We start from the raw sequence: 16,753 nt of genomic DNA on the forward strand, positions 1-16,753 counted from the left end.
TTCCGAAGGTCTTTCAAATTGATATTCACTTCTCAGCTATTTCCGGGCAAATTGTGTTTTCCATCCACACACCCCACAACATCATAAAAAAGCAATTTTAAACACATTTGCACATTGTTAACTTTTGTGTACGCACTGCAATCATGTAACAATACAAAACAGAGCGTGCCTCAGCAGGAGACTGTATCCGAGCTGTCCTAGCTCAAAGAGTGTGTATTAAAAAACAGGGTTTTTTCCATTTTACACTTAAATACGAGTGGAGGGTTATTTGGGCAAAAGCATTTCTATGCAATCAAATTGTAGCTCCTTTCCTATTGGAGGGAGTTTATGCTGAGTCACTTTAAACATCTCAAAGCACTGAAAAATAAGAAAATGACAAGAAGGGCTCTTGCCTTCTTGTCAATTTGACAAGAAGGCAATTCTTTAGCTTAATAATCCAAACTTCCTTGGCTATTTGTATATCCTGGTTATTCCCCTATGGATGTTTCATACACATGCAAGATCAGCCTGCTAACTATTGTTTCTACAACTATTTGAATTATGTTCCAATTCATTTAGCAGAAGACAGATTCTGAATTCACACACACACACAAATGTCTAAGAATAAGATCTATTTGCATAACAGAACTTGCCCTCCTCTGTTGTGGGGTTTCCCTCAACCATCCTGAGAAGATTTAGGGAGTGTGGAATGGGGGAAGATGCCCCATTGTGCAAGCAGACCTTGTGCCATGCATGAAACAACGTTAAGTGGATGATTGCTATATTTTTAACACAGAGACCGCCAGGGGCTTAGGCTGGAATAGCTCAGTTGGTAGAACACGGGACTCTTAATCTTAAGGTCCTGAGTTCAAGCCCCATGTTGGGCAAAAAATTGTGGCCCCTTCCAACTCTGCAATTGCTCAAATTATGCAATTCGAAGGAGAGAACTAATCTGTGAGGACGTATGCAGACGAAGCTGCAGGCGTCAGAATTTATGCAATAAAAATCAACTCGGGATCTTGAATGACCTAACATAACTGCAGAAATTTTGCTTTAGAATTCTACTAATCTAAGCATCATGTTCTTCACAGGGATATGCTTCATGAACGTCCATTGCCCTGGACTCCTTTAGGATGCAGAGTGGGATATCAATTCAATAAATAAGCAAATAAATATAGAATAATTTTGGAGGACAATAGGCAGAAGCAAAATGAAATCTACTGTGTGTTTAGCTGTCCCTCTATAGTGGTGCCCCGCAAGACGAATGCCTCGCAAGACGGAAAACCCGCTAGACGAAAGGGTTTTCCGTTTTGGAGGTGCTTCGCAAAATGAATTTCCTATGGGCTTGCTTCGCAAGATGAAAATGTCTTGCGAGGTCCTGCAGGGTTTTTTCCCTCCCCCCCATTTTTCCCAAGCTGCTAAGCCGCTTATCAGCTGATTTGCTAAGCCGCTAAGCCGCTTAACAGCTGATCCGCTAAGCCGCTAAGCCACTTAACAGCTGATCCGCTAAGCCACTTAACAGCTGATCCGCTAAGCCCGCTAAGCCGCTAATAGCGCTAATCCACTAATGGACTTGCTTCGCAAGACGAAAAAACCGCAAGACGAAGAGACTCGCGGAACGGATTCTTTTCGTCTTGCGAGGCACCACTGTAGTTAAACTGTGACAATCTGTTAGCTCCAACAGATTGCTAGCACCCAAAAGATTGCTAAATTTGACTATTTTTTGCCTTGACTCAGGGATAGCACAATCCTGTACAGGGCCACTACAAAATGAGTTCTACTGAATTCAGTGAAACTTTTCCCCAGGTAAGGATGCATACATGATTGATGCCCTAACCCAGACCAGTTTTAAAACCCAGTTTTAAAAAAACAGCTTGAGGGCTCTGTGGAAGCAGCTAATGAGAGGGAAACTCTCCTTAGGGAAGAGAATCCATGGGCAGGTCACTCCAAATCCTCCTTCTGCTGGGGTGCGAGTGGTTATGGCAGGGGTGTCCCATCACCAGCCCTCCACCAGCTGCCAGCAGCTGCCTGCTGAACAGGTGAGCCAAAGTGCCACAGGTGGAATCTTTAATGGCAGCAGAAAGCTCAGAAACATGGGACTCTGAGGGTGGGGGAAGGATGAGCTGGACCCATGGCCATCACATGCCAGCATCACTGTGCAAGATCCAGACAAATACAGGGATCTGCCTGTTCTGTGCTAGCAGTAGTGTACAGCAAGTAGCAATGGGTGAACCTGTCAATTTTGCTTTATTTCAGTTACTCGTCCTTTCAGTCTTAAATTCAGTTCTCCGCATTCCCACCTTAGTTGGAAATTTGTTTTTGTCTTGTTTTGTTTTAAAAAAAGTTCCCGTGAATATTCACCAGCATTTTACTGCAAATTTCCCCTAATCTAAACATCTGTATGCAACTTGGGCCTAATACACACATTTTGACAACTTCCCCTACTATTCATCTTTGTTTGCAATTTTCATGAGTGTATGCATTTTTTTTAATGCACAGCTTCAGCAGCGGACTTTGGTAAACTTTTGTCATATGGTGTCCTGTACAAGGCCAGATTTGGCACCCCCAAATGGATCTTCTCAAGTGTGGATCTTCTAAACTTTGCACTCACACTGCCCTAAATCCAGTGCTGCACCTCGCCCCAGTTTCTGTGGTTTTGGACACACAACCTGGCTGGAGGACTGCATTGCAAAATTTGTTCGAAGTCCTAATTTCAAAGGATTGACTTTGTTTCAGTTTTTGCATTGTTTCCGAATGTGAGAGCCTGGTAGGTTCACCTCCCAGTGCAATCTGCCTCTCCTGGTATGTCCCACGGAGGAACTTATGGTCTTCAAACAGAAACATCTTGGAGGTCCCAGGCCACAGAGAAGTTAGGCTGGCCTCAACCAGAGCCAGGGCTTTTTCGGCTGTGGCTCTGATCTGGTGGAACGCTCTGTCACAAGAGACTAGGGCCCTGCGGGATTTGACATCTTTCCGCAGGGCCTGAAAGACAGAGCTGTTCCACCAGGCCTTTGGCCAGGGCACAGCCTGACTCCCTCCTTTGGCAATCCTCACAGAACTCTAGCCCAGTGGTTGCCATTAATCTGATTTGAATTAATTTTAGAATGAAATGATTTTAGAATGTTTTATCATTTTACTGTTGTTAGCTGCTCTGAGCCCAGCTTTGGCTGGGGAGGGCGGGGTATAAATAAAATTTATTATTATTATTATTTCTCCCCCAGCCGTAGAGACATTAGATGCACTCTGGGCCCACAGGTCCATCAAGTTCCATTGGGCAAGGGGAGGTCTTTGGAACTGTAGCTTTTTAGTTATGTTACATTTTCAGGCAGAGCAGCCGGGTCTTTGTGGGTTTTCTGGAAAAGAAATTTGGGGAAAAGGCGCAGGAGGAGGCACACCAGTAATGGACAAGTCCAGGAAGAAAATGAACAATTGATCTTGTAGCATACAGGATCAAATGGCCTGGAGCAAGAGAAAACCACTCTTGTTAAGAATCCTCTACGGAAGCTGGTGGTTCTTTGTGTATTTTGTTGTATTTTCATTTTCTCTAACTCCTCACAGGAATAGAAACGCCAGGTGATATTTAGCTCTTCGCCTCCAATAATGGCTTTTGGTTATTGTAAAAGGAATGGAATTATCTTCTCCTGTCTAGTCCAATATTAAAGCTGTATAAATCAGTGCTATGCAGGCTATGCATTGTGCCTCGCTGCTGAAGAAGTGCAGTAGTGTAACTTTCTAGCCTTCATTTATTCCCTGTTTCAGCTTCGGCACTGATTATTCGTTTCTTTTTCTTTTTCTTCCCATGGAAGTACCATGTGCAAATTATGAATCCAGTTCCATCATGGCCCTATGGACCTTTTCTCTGTACGCATCATTTATTTTATGCTTTCTTCTTCTCCACGTAATTGTGTCGGAAGAAATGCAAGAGAAAAATTTCTAAGTCTCAAACTCACAGAGATCCGACAAAGTCACTATTCCAGCTATTATATCCCTGACCTCCTCAGAGATATTTCAGTCTGTCTCTGAAGAGGGGTAGAAAAAACAACCTGGTACAATTTTATATTTATTTTTCAATCTTGAAATTGCATATGTTCTTGGGAAAGGATGCAGGCTTCATTAAAACATACCCTGTTGCTATCAAGCCTACCTGCATTTAAGCCAATTTATCTCTGGCTTTCCTTTTTCTGGAATTAATGAATTTAATTGACTGCCAGGGGCTTAGGCTGGTAGAGCAGTTGGTTAGAGGAGATTAAAAATCTCCTGGTTGTGGATTCAAGCTCCCTGTGGGGCAAAAGATTCTGCCATTGCAGGGGGGTGATTAGATGATCCTTGTGGTCCCTTCGAACTCTACAATTTTATGATTGTTCAAATTATACAATTCAAAGAGCTAACTAATCTGTGCGAATATATGCAGACCAATCTGCAGACATCAGACCCTATCTAATAAAGATCAGCTCTAGATCTTGAATGACCTAACATAAATAACCAAATGTGAGAATATTTTGTTTTACTAGTGGTTCTCCTTTTTCTGGAATTAATTAATTGAATTGTGCTCCAATCAAATCTTTAAACAGATGACCAAGTGATAATGAAATAGTAAATTGTTACGAAAGAAAAACAGGTATGTGAAAATAGAATCACAGTGACTCCTGTTTGGGAGATTCTTTAAGGGACAAATGCTATGCTGAGCTACCCTTCACAATTCACTCTCAATTCTTTTACACATGTTCATTCCCAGGGAGAGAGAGAAGTGAGTCTTCAGATCTACAGTGGTACCTCGGGTTAAGAACTTAATTCATTCTGGAGGTCTGTTCTTAACCTGAAACTGTTCTTAACCCGAAGTACCACTTTAGCTAATGGGGCCTCCCGCTGCCACCACGAGATTTCTGTTCTCATCCTGAAGCAAAGTTCTTAACCTGAGTTACTATTTCTGGGTTAGCAGAGTCTGTAACCTGAAGCGTCTGTAACCTGAAGCGTCTGTAACCCGAGGTATCGCTGTACTCTATGGAAGCTATTTTAGTATAAACCCAGTTCTCTTGACAATAGTGACCGCTCCCCACATAAAACGGGGGGTGGCCTTTGTGTGGATGAGCGCAGCCCCTGGATCTGGAGCAGCTTCGTCAACACAGGCTTGGCTTCGCCTTCCCTCAGGTGGGATACCTGGAGGTCTCTGCCTACCTCAGTCAGTTGTCCAATCCCGCCTGGGGGAAGTGTTGCCAAGGAGACCAGGCCAGGTAGGAGAGGGACTAGCTGCCCACACAATCTTACCTGGGAATCCTCACTAGGCTCCAGAGCTTCTCCCACCCTACCCACCTACCCACCTACCCACTCAAGGTCGCTGTTAAAGGGCCAGAAAGGAATTCCCTTTCATTGGCAGGTTTTGCCTTTCCCGTAGCAAAATGTCACAACTTTGGCGGTATCAGGCCTTGGGCGGAATCCTTTAGTTTATCTTCCTCTTTGCAGCGGCGATACCAGGGTTCCCCGTTAAGGGGGTGTCTGAAGGGAGACTTTGACCATACACCAAGAGGTTGTCATTGCTCTCCCCTGCGGCGGCGTAACGGGGGCAACCATCTCTGCTTGAACATATGTTCTCCAGAGCCGGCCCACCCCCCCACACACACACACACTGGATAACCCTGATGTTCCCTAGGTCCCCGGCTGGGGACTGGGGAGGGACAATGCCCAATGCCTGAGCCAAGGTCTACCCACATCTGAAATATAATAAAGTTGTGGCCAATTTAATCCCATAGCACGTTGTCTTGAGTCGTTATTCCACATGACGGGAGGGGCAGCCCGGATCTGGGGGACTCCGCCTGTCCACGGAATGATCTTCCACACCCATGAGCATTCTGCCACGAATCACATTTTGAATCCATGAGGTGGACTCATGGAACAATTCATACACAGGAAAGTGTTTAATTGGAGTAGCAATTGGCTTACCGATGACCCTCTGAACTATCCTATCAATGATTTCAAACCCATTAATGACCATTCTGTCTATGAGTGACCCATTCTGACAATGGACATACCAGGGAGTATCATCTTGTTATTGCGTAGCATTAGGCAGCTTGAACCTTTGTAGAAATAATTACTTAAGACTGTCAAGATGACCACAATTAAAGAGCAGCTTTCTTAGACCAAGACAATCTGAGCCAATGTGGTGCAGTGGTTGCAGTGTTAGGCTGGAGAGATGCATAAACGAAAGAGGATATTTACATAGATGAAGTTGTCGTGGATCATGGAGCAGATTTCCTGTCTTATTATTTTTTAGTTTGTTATACTTTACAAATTTACACATTTCATTAGTTTTACAATCAATTTGACATTCCAAAATTTGACTTCCTTCCCCCTTTCTGCGGTTTTTTAAATTTATTTTTTAATGTCTTCTGCATATCAAACTTCATTTAATTTGCTCGTTTAATTATCTAATCTAAGTATGTACTCTTATAAACTGCAGGTTATTACACTAATCCTGCTAATGTTCTTATCTGTTTACAATTTATCTGTAAATATTCATTAAACCATTCCCATTCTTTTATAAAAAGATCGCTATCTTGATTTCTTATTCTTCTGGTAAGTTTCACCATTTCTGCATATTCCATAAGTTTTTGTATCCATTCTTCCTTTACTGGGACTTCTGCTTCTTTCCACTTTGGGGCAAGGAACATTCTTGCTGCTGCAGTAGCATACATAAATAAATTTCTATACAATTTAGGTAGTTCTGTCCCTATAATTCATGAATTTGACATGTAGGGTGATATTCCACGTGGAAGTGATGCCAGATTTTTTGTGTAAAGCTGCCTTATATTGATGGGCCAATTGCCTAACTCTAACCCATCCATTCAAATTGGCAGTGGCTTGTCAAAGCTTTGGACAGTCTTTCAAAGCACATGTCAAACATTTGATTTCAAATTGTAGCTATAAGATGGAAAACCATTAAGAGACAACTTACCCTGGGGTCTTTTTCTAAGCGAAGGTGGTGCTGAAGGCTGCGCCGCCTTCGACCCTTGGACATCCCGTTGTGGAAAAAATGGTACCCATCCTCTACAAAGGGTAGCTGGGGAAGATTTTGAACAGTTAAGTATTAGATAACATGCTCATACTGACCATCATGATAATCTACAATACAATCTTTATAAACAATGGGTTGAATGGGGCTGGGCAACTTTAGACCTGTGGGATCTGTTCTTGAGATGCTCCTCACACTTCCCCATAGGCCATGACCCTCAATGACCCTGCTTTGAACCTTCCTTGGGTGTTTTTGCCTGGCTGGAACATTGACCTTGAATTCTGATCAAGCCTCTTGCCCAGTTGTCTGGGTGGAGGAGAATAAAGGGGAATTTATGAGTACAGTGGTACCTTCGTTCTTGAATGTAATCCATTCTGGGAGTTCATTCGACTCCCAAAACTGTTCAAAAACCAAGGAACAACTTCCGATTGGCTGCAGGAGCTTCCTGCACTCAAGCAGAAGCTGCGTCAGACGTTCGGCTTCTGAAAAACATTTGCAAACCAGAACATAGCTGCCAACTTTCAGATTTGAAAATAAGGTATCAGCAGCCTCGAAAATAAGGGATCCACAGCCTAACCTGTCCCGGGGACAATCTATGGGATATCTAACAATCCGGGATAGCAGTGGGAAGCAGCGGGAAACAGCGCTGGAATAAGAGAATTTCCCACAAAAAAACGGAAGGTTGACAGCTATGAACCAGAACACTTATTCCGGGTTTGCAGCATTCAGGAGCCAATTTGCTTGGCAACTTAGCTATTCGAGAGCCAAGGTACCACTGTACGTGCAGAAGCTAGCCTAATACACAAAGGCAAAGCTAAAATTTGTTGTTCTACCACTTTTGTCTCTGGCCCCACCCACAAACGGCATGCGGTTGCACAGCACCAGATTTAGGACGGTATTGGAGCTTCCCACACACAGGGCACTGTGCCAAGGGGGTAGAAAATTGAGATGACCCATAATTGAGAAGATCCATTTGGGGGCACCAATTTTTTTGCCTTGCACAGGGTGCTATATTACAAAAGTCTGCCCCTGGGTTGTTTAGGGGCTGCCCCAAAGGGAATAAAGCTTTTTGGTTGAGAAGCATTCTCTACCTCCGTAGCAGAGAATTCAATCCCTCAAAGAGTCCTGCGTATTATAACCCAGAGGGGGAAGCAATAAAACTAATATCATTAAGACCAAATTGAGTCTTCGGCCAAGAATATCACACTTGTGCATGTGTAGCTGTGGCAACATAAACAGCAGCCTGCTTCTACATCTCCACAGCAAATTATGGTTATGGATATAGTACCATCCATGTACATTTTGCTTCACAAATGCAGAAGAAAATGTTAAGCCCCTGCCTTGAGGAGCTTACAATCTAAAATTAAAAATTAAAGAAAGCTCATAAAAGTCTAAATCAGTTAGAATTTTGCTTTTATACGAATGCCTAGTTCCTGACTATGCTAGAAATATGGCGACATATACTGTATTTTCCCATGTATAAGGCTAGGTTTTCTTCCTAAAAAATAATGTCAAAAATTAGGGAGCCACCTACCCCCATTTTCTTAAATCTGAGTCTCCAAAAATAGGGGGCGTCTAAAAATGGGGGTGTCCTACAGACAGAAAAATACAGTAAATCTTGCATGGCATGGGCTGTTTTGATTTTCCACCAAAGGAAATGAAATCCTCCTCTATCCCGCTCTGTTTGTCATAAAAAAAAATTAGTACATGGATCCCACAGGACACCTTGAATGTTACAGATCATTGGGAGCGAGGTCTGCCCAGCACTGAACATAAATCTGAAAACTTTTTCGTTCCGCTCACAAAACACAGCTAGATGCCTGTGAAAACTGGACATTCAGCTTGGCTCTCAACAATTTCCTCAGATGGAAAGAAGTGTTGACAAGGCTTTTACCTTTTCATAATGAGAGACTGGGAAAATGCCTCACCACCCCATTGCAATTTTTAAAGCCCAAGTTGGGACTGATGGAGGTGATAAGGTCATGCATTCTCCCTGCTTCTGTGCAAGACTAGCATGCAGGAATGAGAATATTCATTTGACCGAGGAAAAAGTCCACACAAAAGGTGGCTGTTGCTTAGATGCGCTGTCCAATTTTCGCGCGAAAGATGTGGAATTAAATCTGCTGTTCCATGTGCCCCCTTCAGAGCTTGGAGTTCCTCTCTAGTCACATGGCAAAATATGTCAGCTATATCTATTGTTAGGGGAATTACAGGAAATTATTATAGAGGATCTAGGAAATCCACTCAGAGTAGTTGGATTACCATCTCTCCCACCCACTCGCTGCCCACAATTAAATACGATGCAATGACAGTCTGTGTTTGTGGAAAGGAATGACAAAAAATAAATAGTTTGAGATAATAATAATAATATTTTTTAAAATAATTTTATTATTTGTACCCTCCCCATCTGGCTGGGTTCCCTAGCCACTCTGGGCAACTTACAACACGTAAAAAATGGCAAAACATTAGACGTAAAAAATTTCCCGATACAGGCTTGCCTTCAGCTGGGAAGAGGCACAGACAGAGTTGAGTTTTGAGTTATGTGAACTCAAAAAAAAGGCATCTAGGAATGCTGAATCTCTCAATCTCTCTGTCTCTCCGAGGTGAGGAAGCGATTAAGCTGTGTGCTTCCACCTATGCTCAGTGTCCATATTTGTAAACAAAGTCAGATGTCATAAGCATCCAGTCAAATGTCATAAGAAATGCAATAAATCTTTACTATCTTCTTCTTAGTGAACAGGGCAAGCCCAATATATTTTACAGCCTGAGGCAATGGGCAAGATGTCATTCTCCCCATTGCATGTACAGAAATTAGCCAGCCTGGCAGGTGAAACTTACTTCAACACTGATGACATGACAGCTGTGTACTGCCTTTGGGTTTTTATGATTATGTAGTAGTAGTAGTAGTAGTAGTAGTAGTAGTAGTAATTTATATCCTGCCCATCTGGTTTCCCCAGCCACTCTGGGCAGCTCCCAACAGAATTAAAAGCACAATTTACAACACAACGCCTTGGGAGGGCATTTCACAGGGCAGGCACCACTACCAAGAATCAAGGGGGTTCCCCAACTGTCGTCTGAAGACTACCAGCTGCCCATGTGCTTCATACAAGTGGTCCACAGTGCGTCTACACTAAATATTAATATTGACAGTTAATTATATTTTCATTCCTTCTTTTACTTCTTATATTGTATTTTGGTTTTGTTTTGTTTTAATTTATTTAATCATTTTTTTCAATACAAACAACAACCGCAAAAGACATCTACAACAAAAACCATAGTAACAATAATATTTTTGTTTTAATTCTATGGGATTCAAATTGTGATACTATCAGATACAGTGTAAGAAACAAAAGAAGCAATCGAAAACCAAACAGCACACCACAACTGTTGCAACAGGCAGTAAAATCGTTAAGCGGTCTGCCAAGACCCTCAGTGACTTTTAAGTGGTCCATGGCAGTGGAGATTGACACTAAACAATGTAACAGGGGAAATAGTAGCCTATTAGTACCCCCACCCCCACCCCACAAACAAAGAAACTAGCTATCTGTAAAAAGAGAGGTTCTTTTGCTCTATGACAGCCTTCCCCAACCTTGTGACCTCCAGATGTTTTGGGCTTCGGTTCCCATCAGTCCCAGAAAGCCTGGACTAATCTTCAGGGATGATGGGAAGAAGAAGGAGAGAAGAAGAGTTTGGAATTTGATACCCCGCTTTATCACTACCCTAAGGAGTCTCAAAGCGGCTAACATGCTCCTTTCCCTTCCTCCCCCACAACAAACACTCTGTGAGGTGAGTGGGGCTGAGAGACTTCAAAGAAGTGTGACTGGCCCAAGGTCACCCAGCAGCTGCATGTGGAGGAGCGGAGACACGAACCTGGTTCCCCAGATTACGAGACTACCGCTCTTAACCACTACACCACACTGGCTCCCAAAACATCTGGATGGCATCAGGTTGAGGAATGCTGCTCTGCATTTACAGGATCTGTCTTTCTCAACTTGCATTAGGAAAAACACTTGCACGAACCCACTCTAAGCCAGTTTCTCTTGGCTTTTCAGATATTTAGATGGCTGCTGAAAAAATACCCTGTCAATTCAGCCAGACTGCTAAGACTGAGATAAATGGCACATATATTCCTCCGCACTGAGGCTGCTCTTATGGAACATTTTCAATTGCACCGCACGTCTCCATGCTATTTCTTGCTCAGAATAATTCATAACCGTCTGGTTAGCGACTCATCTGCATTTTCAACCCCATTTTTATCGGTGTTATCGTGCTACCCTCTTTCAAATTACAACAATAAAAAAAGACTGTGACCTATTTGGCTGGTTCCTAACAGAACACTTCTGATCTTTTCTGCACAATGAGAAAAGTGGGAGACAGGGTGTAACATGATTGCCTGTGATTGTACAAAACGATTAACCTTGAACGATGCATTGTCACACCTTTCTGGCATGTCTGAAAAGCCACAGAAGCCATTTTAGTTAGCATTTCTGTCTATTTCACTGACCTTCTAATTTCTTTTGAAAACAGAAATCCTCCTCTTTAAAGGTCTTGTTCTTCTAGGTATAATCCTAAAATAAAAGGTATTGCAACTTACAAATTCCTCTTTGGGCTTATGTAATATTAGACATGAGTGCCTGGGGTGCTCTGGTCTATGGGGTCACGAAGAGTCACACATGACTAAACGACTAAACAACAACAACATTTCTAAAGACAAGTTTCAGTTAGTAATTCATACATGCTTGATTTCAATAAACCTGTTGAATAATCCAAAAGTAGCAACTTGCTATGCTCAGAAAGGGATAGGCAACGGTACTAATGAGTTAATTGGTACTAATTAGTCATTTCTGTATTAGTACTCTATACAAAGGCTCGTATAATTAAAGCTATGGTTTTCCCAGTAGTGATGTATGGAAGTGAGAGCTGGACCATAAAGAAGACTGATCAAATTGATGCTTTTGAATTACGGTGCTGGAGGAGACTCTTGAGAGTCCCATGGACTGCAAGAAGATCAAACCTATCCATTCTGAAGGAAATCAGCCCTGAGTGCTCACTGGAAGGACAGATCCTGAAGCTGAGGCTCAAATACGTTGGGAAGAGAAGAGAAGACTCCCTGGAGAAGACCCTGATGTTGGGAAAGATGGAGGGCACAAGGAGAAGGGGACCACAGAGGATGAGATGGTTGGACAGTGTTCTTGAAGCTACCAGCATGAGTTTGACCAAACTGCGGGAAGAAGTGGAAGACAGGAGTGCCTGGCGTGCTCTGGTCCATGGGGTCACGAAGAGTCGGACACGACTAAACGACTAAACAACAACAACATATTTGTATATTTTCTTAAAAACAAATGGCCTTACAGAAGGTGGGGGGAACTCTAGTCCTCCAGATGTGACTAAACTACAATTCACATCATCCCTGGCCATTGTCCATGCTTGATGGGGCTGATGGGAGTTGCAGTTCAGCAAAACCTGGAAGGCCAAAGGTCCCACAAGAGCTAAGGCCCAACACAGTGAGAAATCCTTAAAAATAACACGGCACAGAAGTCTTGATTCAGTTTAATCACACATTACATTTAAAGAACTCTTTTGCCACTTCAACAGTCATGGCATCCTGGGAACTGCATTTTGCCAAGGGTGCTGGGAACTATAGCTTCACGACAAACTACAGCTCCCAGGATTCCTTAGAGGAAGCCGTGTCTGTTAAATTGGTATAATGCATGGTGTGAATGGGACTTTTTTGCAGCTGCCAGGAAGGCATTCGTATAGCCTCTGTCGGACCGTCAGTGATGTCACAAATCAGCTTCTCAGTGGGTCATGGAAGCCGAGAAAACAAAACTCAGCACCCTCTGCTAAACAGCTGATCAGCTTACGTAGCTTCAAAAGGCCTCTTGCCAACAGACAAAAGTATGGATTTTTAAAATTATTATTAACCATAATCACTAAGTTTCAGAGGCAAAATGTCACTCAAAGTCAATCATTTCGGTAGCAGCAGCAGGAACACTGACTGAAAGTATTTGCCTGTCCACTGTGGGTGATGGGAAGCTGGATTCAATGGATCTTTTGTCTGATCCAACAGATCTGGTCTGATCCAAATCTTCGTAGACTTTTATTTGTACCCTTGTCAGTTTCTTGACTGGTGGCAACCCCGGCAGCTAGATTGTTGGAGAGATGCATGCCCAGCCTTCATTTCTCATGCACCTCCCTCAGCTTCTGCATACTTAAACCTCCTTGCCTGATTGCTGTAAGGATATTTTGTTCTTCTTTGAACTAAACACAAATAATTTATAGGTTGAAAAGCTTCCTTCGGTGCCTAAAACCAGAAGACTGAAGATTCATACAGATTGTCTGAGAGTGACTCCCCCAGTTTCAGCTGCATTGATTACTCTTTCCTAAGGATGGCAACAATTAAGCTCTAATTGAAATCCACACTTTTTATGATCAGTGGTTAATGGCTTAATTAATCCTGCCAATCAAACGAACAGCATTTGCTTCATGTTTTAGGTTTTAAGGGCTAACTGCCAGGCTATTTATCCCTCAGAACATTGGGAAGCAAGTTAAAGCTCACGCTGAACAAAGCTTTGTGGGTTCTGTTATTCGCCCACGAAAGAAAGGTCACAGCATCTAAAGCACGTCAAGGATTTTGCAGAAGAAGAGAAATATTTTTAGGCACGAACAATGTGGACTTGAAAATGCTTTACATTTCATCATCCTCATGTACCGCAGATGTTTTTCATGGATGGAACAAGTTGCTCACCCCTGTGAAGAAAGATTTGTGCCTGGCACTCGGCTAGCACTATGAAAAATGTTAGGCAGTGGTGGCAGCAAGAACAGATGGCTGCTGGTGCTCTGCAAAAGTCATACATTCTGATATTATCAACATCATCCATTATACAAGCAAAAATCGGTAATGGCAGAGGAAAAATAACATATTTAGGGTTATTAGGTATGTTGGTTTGGGGGACATTTAACAAAGCCAAGCTGTTGTAAGGTAAAGGTAAAGGTACTCCTGACCATTAGGTTCAGTCACAGATGACCCTGGGGTTGCGGCGCTCATCTTGCTTTACTGACCGAGGGAGCCGGCATACAGCTTCCGGGTCATGTGGCCAGCAGGACTAAGCAGCTTCTGGTGAACCAGAGCAGTGCATGGAAATGCCGTTTACCTTCTCGCTGGAGTGGTACCTATTTATCTACTTGTACTTTGACGTGCTTTCGAACTGCTAGCTGGGCAGGAGCTGGGACCGAACAACGGGAGCTCACCCTGTCGTGGGGATTCAAACCTCCGACCTTCTGATCGGCAAGCCCTAGGCTCTGTAGTTTAGACCACAGTGCTTACCTAGTCACATTACTCCAGAAGAGAAACCGTTGTAGTGAGAGACAGGACAGTGTTTTGGTTAGAGTGTTGGACTTGCACTAGAGAGACCCAGGTTCAAATTCCCATTCAGACCTGACATTCACTCAACCTTGGGCACTTTACTGCATCTCAGCCCAAACTACCTCACAGGATGTTTATAAGCATAACAGATTGGGGGGGGAGAGAAGAAAAGGATATTGTATGCCACCCTGAGTTCCTCGCAGAAATGGTCCTGAATTTTCTGGACATATACGGAATACTGCAGTCTGGGCGAAAATCGATGAAAATGTCTGGGAAAATCCAGATCCCCATGTCAGCAGTGTCGTTTTTGCCAATTTTCCATACAAAATAGCTCCAAAATGGCGATTTTGCGCCAGACTAAAAATTTCACCACCACCACCCCCAAAAAAGAATTCAACAACTTTGCCAACTTTCTGCCTGAATTTTCACTGTTTAAAATACGGCAACCCTGGCTACTGTACAAAGATAACAGCCACCACCATCGCTCCAGCCACAACGTCATCTGGTCCAACCAAGTTTTCACCTCTCACTCTGCTCATCGTGACCCTGCAGCCCCCTGAAATTTGCACACAAAGGAATATGACCCTCGAGCTGCAAAACATTCCCTAGCCCGTTTTAGAGATTTGTGTGACGCATGCCTGAGAGCGCAAGTAACCAGCCACAAGAAGAGGAAAGATGTGTGAGCATATGAAGGAGCCATTTTTAGCACCAGCAGCATATGGTTACTGAGAAAAACGAAATGCCACCCGTCACATTCCCTCTGCCGAGTGGCTCCCTACCAACAGTGCTGCTGCACAAGGAACATGCTTAATTATTTAGATAACTAAAGTAAATATAATTCCAGCAGCAGATGACATCCTCACTGTTCCCCCCAAATGAGACTGATATTTTTTATTGGTCTTATGCATCTTCCTTCCAAAGCACCCAGCAGTGAGATAAGAAAGGCTCTGGATGACTTCACGCATGATGTTTCTCACTCAGTGATGAGCTGATGGCTTCTGCATATAGGGAAAAAACATCATACAGCACAAATGCCGCATGGCATACACACTTTTCCAGCCTGATCCTCAATAGTAGTAGCTTGTGTCAACTCCAGGTTTTGGAGGACTCTTGGACAAGACAGAAACCCACCCATTTTCCCCAGCTACTCCTTGCCTTCCTTGTCACTGCTCCCACTTGTGAGGCAGATAGCCAACCAGCTGTCAGGGACCATGATGAGGAAGGCTGCACTGAGGAAGAATGGTGGAAGCCACCCCCTCCCCCTGATCCTGTTCCTGAATCTTCCCAGGAGCAGGAGGACAGTATAGATTTGGAACAGTGGTTTGCAGAGGGGCATAGTTCAGAAGGCAGAAGCTGGGAAATACTGGCTGGAGAACAGCTAGGAGAAGAGAGAGGGTTAACAGATTCACAGTCTTTGGAAAGCATTCTTCCAGCGCCCTCCCCAAGATTGAGAAGAGCTCAGAACAGAAAGCGCAGAGGCTTCAAACTCAGATTACAAGACATAGGCATTAATAGGGACAGGGGGGGTGTAAGCCTTAATTGGGAGCACTGTCATTCTAGGTAGACGGGTTCATTGTCTCTCACTATGATTACTAAAGAATCTAACTGGGAAGACATTCCTTTCATTTGGTCTCTTCTTATTTACTGCCATGGGGGAGGAAGCCGATTCCCCAAAGCCTGACACCAGCAAGCAAGCAACATCCACTCCTACTATCTGTACTCCCCACCACCGCAGTTACCTAAGCCAGAGCAAGAGGCAAGAGAGTAAGCAAACATGGGCAATGGGAAGAGAAGGAGCACGGTCCAGGAGGCTGCTGCCAGTGGCTCTCCTGCTCACATGTGGGCCCTCAGCAGACACATGATTACGTGACACCAGCCCTTAAAGTTGTTCTTTATTTATTTATTGAATTTATATACCATCCTATACCTAGAGGTCTCAGGGCGGTTCACAGAATAAAATCACAATCTATAAAATCAAAATCAGAACAATAACAACACACACACACCAAAAAAGAGTCACATTTTAAAAGGTTTTAGGATATCCATCAGGTCAACCAAAGCCCTGGTTAAAAAGGAACGTTTTTGCCTGCCGCCTAAAGGTGTCCAATGAAGGTGCCAGACAAACTTCCCTGGGGAGAGCATTCCGCAGATGGAGAGTCATTGCAGAGAAGGCCTGTTAAAATTTGAGGGTTTCAGGGAGAGAAGGGCAGATGGGGGAGGAGACAGAGAGCGAGGGGGAAGAATCCCAGAGAGACGAGGAGGAGGATGACAATGACCAAAGGTCGTCCATGAGTCTGTCCAGTGAGTCAGAGGACTCCCAAAAGGGAGCCCCCCTGGTCAGACCAAGGGGAGCCCAAGGGGGGAGCAATCAGGTGCAGGGGAGCGAAAGGAGAGCCCCCAGT

General features: G+C 43.6%; 1 protein-coding gene across 1 annotated transcript in view; it reads right to left on the reverse strand.

Moving 5' to 3' along the window:
- The window catches only part of PCSK2 (proprotein convertase subtilisin/kexin type 2), a 124,472-nt gene that overhangs the window by 87,147 nt on the left and 20,572 nt on the right, over nucleotides 1–16,753 (reverse strand). The window contains exon 2 of the mRNA XM_081906257.1: nucleotides 6,929–7,033. Coding sequence (XP_081762383.1) covers nucleotides 6,929–7,033 — 105 coding nt within the window. The remainder of the gene's footprint in view (nucleotides 1–6,928; nucleotides 7,034–16,753) is intronic.

Source organism: Podarcis melisellensis (genome assembly GCF_964234715.1).
Source record: "Podarcis melisellensis genome assembly, chromosome: 3".
NCBI classification, from domain to species: domain Eukaryota; kingdom Metazoa; phylum Chordata; class Lepidosauria; order Squamata; family Lacertidae; genus Podarcis; species Podarcis melisellensis.